This window comes from Rhagoletis pomonella, unplaced genomic scaffold (genome assembly GCF_013731165.1).
Source record: "Rhagoletis pomonella isolate Grant_MI unplaced genomic scaffold, Rhpom_1.0 Rhpom_scaffold_01689, whole genome shotgun sequence".
Taxonomy (NCBI): Eukaryota; Metazoa; Arthropoda; class Insecta; order Diptera; family Tephritidae; genus Rhagoletis; species Rhagoletis pomonella.
Genome location: NW_023460243.1, coordinates 9,375 through 14,481, shown reverse-complemented (window position 1 = coordinate 14,481; position 5,107 = coordinate 9,375). Strand labels below are relative to the sequence as shown.

Here is a 5,107-nt window from a genome sequence, read left to right as displayed (position 1 = left end):
ATCGCAAACCGTCTCCAAAAGAGTCACAACTCAAAATAATACGTTGGTCAGAAACAACCTTAGGGTTTTTTTTTTAACAAATTATAACAAAAATTTGCTCCAGCTTTGCTGAAAGGTAAATAAAATCTCTGTGCACATTTTTAGCGCATAATCTCAAAAATGCCAAATTTTGAGTTACGATTCTTTTGAAGACGGTGTGCGATATGTATATGTACCGAGTAGAGTGGACACTTTTATTCTTGCTAATATTACTGAGTAAGAATGCCAATTTTGTTAAGGAATTTTGATGCATACATTATTGTGTGAGTAAAGTAGTCAGTTTTTGATGATTTCTTTTCGATTATTTTCAAAATTAATCGGTTAATCGCTCGATTAATCGAAAGGAAAATTTCGATAGAATTAAATCGTTAACCAAATTAAAATAACCGATTATAATCGGTTATTCGATTAATCGTGCCATCCCTACTAAGGACCAAATTCACAGTGCGTAGTTAACTCAGAATCGGCAGTTAACTATAGATTTTTTACTTTAAAAATCTTGCCATTTTTGATCTGTGGACCCTTTGTTTTAAGGTATATTTCTTTTAATATTGGTATTTCAGTATAAATGTCATCCATTTTAAAACATTTCTTTCTTGAAAATTACTGAAATATATTTATATTTATAACTGAAGAAATATAGTATTTTTGCATACTATATATTTTCCAACGGTGTATAGAACGCAGACCCAAAAAATAGTATAATACTATATAATATAGTACGGTTGGCAACCCTTATAGGACCCTCCCCTAAATTTCGTTCTGGCTACGCCCATGGGTCTACAAATCCTATTTTCCAAAGATGTTCGGTTTTTAAAATCGGGAGGAATGGCATAGTTTTTTAACCGACTTCCAAAAAAGGAGAAGGTTATCAGTTCGTCGGAATATTTTTTGTTTTTTTTTTTTTGTTTTTTATGTATGTTACCGCATAACTTTGGACCACGTTAACCGATAATTCTTTTTGCATCGGAAATGTAGTATCTCAGAGGTGGTCCCATACTAATCTGGTTGAGATCCGATCAGTGGATCATGAGATATATATATATATATATATTTTTTTATATGGGAGTTGAAGTCGGTTTTTTTTTTGCTAAAAATTATTTGTTTTTGTTAAATTTTTTAGAGACTTTTACGTTGGTGACCTGAAGTTTTTGCCTGAGAAGACCTGTATTAAAATTTCCCTAAGAATAATTTTGTAGAACACATCAATCCTTTAACGACTTCCAAATTTGCTTTTTGAAGGGTTTCTTGAAGTAGGGGTCAAATCGACTCTTTCAGGCGGGAGCTAATGGGTTAAAATCTTCTACGAAAATATTTACCACGCTATTTTACTCAATACGTCTTAGCCTTACATTTCGCTCAGACATTTATTTTAACAATTTTTTCCACTTTTTTTAAACTACTTATTCCGGGATATGAAAACTTTAGTGGGACATAAAATAAAAATACGAACTAACTCCTGCAAATCCATCGAGTGTTTTATTACTGGATGGGTATACTTTCAGAAAATGTTAACAAAGTAGTGCGGGTTTCGGCTGTCGTACAGTGTAATTAATAAAATAGTGAAACAATTTCATTCTTCACATTAAAAGTTAAAGTAGTACACTATTTCCAGTAGTAATTTTTAATCCATTTTTAAACAGAAGTGCCTTTGATTTATAATAATGTGATGTGTGGTTCCATAAAATGACAGGTATTTAGTGTGGGTTCCATTATCTTAAAAGTTTGGGAACCACTGTTCTAGGACACATCTAGTAGTATTCCTTGCAAACATTTCAATATTAATAAAAACAGCAATTTTATTCATTTCTTAGATCATAGTTTAATATTATAAGAGCTTTAGCTTTAGTGTATTTAAATAAGCTAACTGAAACTTGCCATAAAGTCTGACTGTCATGGGAGGTTTTCATTTTTAATATGCATCTTTTTTGTGGCCGCGAGTATTTAGAGATGCGTTCTACTATCAATTAGATTTGAGGTCTGAGCAACATAACAAATTATAATAATTTAAGGAAATACGCTTTCCGGTAGGAAACTAGACGTTGTTTGGAACTTTCTCTTACGCTGTGTAAACATTTTATCGGTATACATATGACGCCATGAGGGCCAGAGTAGCCTAACTGACATTTCAAAATAAGTTGAGGTGCAGCTTAAAATAAATAACTAAAATTGAAACGATAATAGCTCGAGGCACGCCTATTAGTATTCTTTTACTAAAATATGTAGCATCACGTTGGTGCAATGAACTTTTTAGTAAAAGACCGCATTTATAGATCCTTTTTTTCTCTTGGCCTCTTATGTACATATTAGAGATGGGCACGGGCCGGGCTTTTGGCAGAGGCCCGGCGGGCCCCTGCGTAAGCCCGCGGGTACGGGCCGGAATATTTGCTGTCAGCACGAACTCATGCGTGCATGGGCGTTCAGTAAAATTTCATAAAAGCACGAAAAAGCCCGTTGCTAATACTGCAAATTTAGATAAGCTTTTGTTTTTATAAAAAAAAAAAAAAAATAGTACATATTTAAACCTCTTTTGATAAGAGAAGAGCAAAAAAGGAAATATTTGGAAACCGATAGAAAAAATAAGATACTAAGTAGTTTTATTTACATATCTGTACATAAAATACCTTTCACTTTTTTTACTTCCCAAAAAATATATTATAAAAATCTTTGATGTAAAAAATTGATTCGCTTAAGTAAATATACATACATAAACACAAAATTATGTATACATACAATAAAAAACTTGCTCTTTATTTCCGGACTGGGACGTGTCCCGCCGGGCCGGGCCCCACTGAAATTCTTAACGTGCGGGCTCGTGCGTGTTTTTGAAAGTTGATTTTGCACTCGTGCCGGGCCGGGCCTGAAAATTTAGGCCCGTACCCATCTCTAGTACATATGCACTTAAAAAATAAAAAGTAATTCCAGGACAGCACAATATTGCCTTCATTAAAATATCAAAACCCACCTATGTACAACTTTAACTACTTTGTTATTGGACTAGATTCTTCTTAACTAATACAGCTAAACGATTTTCAATGCGAGTGTTTGTTTCATAAAATTGACAATTTAATAATGAGATTTAAATTACTGTCATAGCGTTAATATGTTACATTTGTAGATTATGAGCCACTAGGAACTAAATAATTATTGAAATTATGAAATTTTTTGCCGCGCATTTTTTCTCAAAGGTTACGTTACTAAGTAATTTGTGTACAAACAAAATCAGTTCTGTTGGTCAGCACACCGATTGCAAGTTATCTCGCATCTATAAATTTCAGTGCTAGTGACCTATGCAGCTAAACAGTGACATGACGAAAAATTGCATGTCACAGCCTAGCCCAATGTACACAAAATTATATTAGTGACGTCATACAGTTCGTAAGCTGGAACTTAGTCTATGCTGCGTATGGGCTGTTGTGTGCTGGCTAGTTGATAGATCTACATTCCCATAATACGAAGGTTCTAAGCTTTCTACTGGCGATTTCATCATTAAAACCGGATGCACTGGAATGTCGTAGATCGAAGTAATGTTTCTGCAATGTTCCAAATTGATGTTATTAGGCCCTGTTGTATAATGAAGAAATGGCAAACTCGTAGTTGAAGTGATAGTGTGCAACGGAGGCAGTTGTTTGTATCTCATTTCGTCGTTAATAACTGAATCGAGTTGAGGTAACATTTGGCGGTTCGATTCGATAGCATGCTGTTCTATGTTGTCAAAAACTTCGACGCAGATCGGTTTATCACTGTTTACACTTTTTAAAGATACTGAATCTAGTTTATCAGGTGTTATTAGACTTTCAATAGTAAAAGAACGTTTTGGTCGGTATTTGCTAATGACAGTTGTTACGTCCAGCATAGGAGATAATACCCGAGTTTGTGGTATGAAGGTCTGGAATGTTGCATGAGTACTAGTCGCTATAGTGGTTTGCGGATATCCTGGTCCCAATGAAAATGCAGAAGTTGATGAATTCGGAACTAGATGTGCCATTACATCTAAATGTTCAGTCAATGAAGATGTTGCCGATAAATTGGGTGAATATAGTGCGGGGTCACCAGCAAGTGGAAATTTTACCGAGGATACTGTTGCGTTTTGTGCATTGCTGCTGTTAAAAATAAGACGATGAAGGTTTGTCCACGTGGCTAGTTCCTCCTTTAAATAATCTTTATCATGTTTGCGTAACTTAAAACGTTTCCGACGCCGCAGTAAGCTGCCATTCTGAAACATATCTAGCGCTTGTGGATGAAGTGTCCAGTACGCACCTTTACCGGGGCGGTTTGGACTTCGAGGAACCTTTATGAAGCAATCATTAAAGCTGAGGTTGTGACGCAATGAATTTTGCCAACGCTGTGTATTCTTACGGTAATAAGGAAAACGATCAATAATAAATTTATAAATATCACTGAGTGGTAACATTTTTTTCAGGTGAATCCCAAATTGCCATTGCTGTTAATGAAATATACGAATAGGGAGGCTTTTGATCGCCATATGATTCACGCGAAGGTCTTGGCATAGTTCCACACTAAAAATCTGTTTAAAAAGTAGCACTTAACTTTTTATTTTATTTAGGTAATGCATTTCATAGCCTTAACATGATCACTTCAGTTTCAGTCGTACTTTATTGAATTCAAATTGTCCGACGGTAAAACATGTTCGACATAGTTTGAACAACACGCGTTAATATCTTTCATCTCTCTTCATTGATTGTGCGCGGAAATCTAAACGATAGTATGAATAACACTAACATAAACATTTCGATGTAGTTAACGAAAATCTCAGACACACTGACGACACCATTCAGCCAGCAAAAGCAAAAGCACTCTCACACATACTCATATTGGACTGTGACGGCTCTAAACAGTTGAGACCGAAAAGAATAAAAAGCCATATCATTACACACAACCAACCAGAAATGCACAATGCTTTATACAGACTATTACTTGTTTTTCTGTTGGATCTTATTCACACCCCTTTCTATGTACATTCAAACCCACATAAATATGCATAGGTACATACGAATGTACACAGATGCATATGTATGTGGCGTAATAAGCCATTGTGGATTGTAAT

The 5,107-nt window shown here is 35.0% G+C and overlaps 1 protein-coding gene across 1 annotated transcript; it reads right to left on the bottom strand.

Moving 5' to 3' along the window:
* Positions 1-2,729: 2,729 nt before the first annotated feature.
* Positions 2,730-4,856, bottom strand: LOC118752612 (fork head domain-containing protein FD4-like). Its single transcript, XM_036487502.1, is given in 2 exon segments — positions 2,730-4,456; positions 4,458-4,856. Coding segments are annotated over 2 exon segments (1,143 nt in total). The 5' UTR covers positions 4,551-4,856; the 3' UTR covers positions 2,730-3,406.
* Between the last annotated feature and the right edge of the window lie 251 nt (positions 4,857-5,107).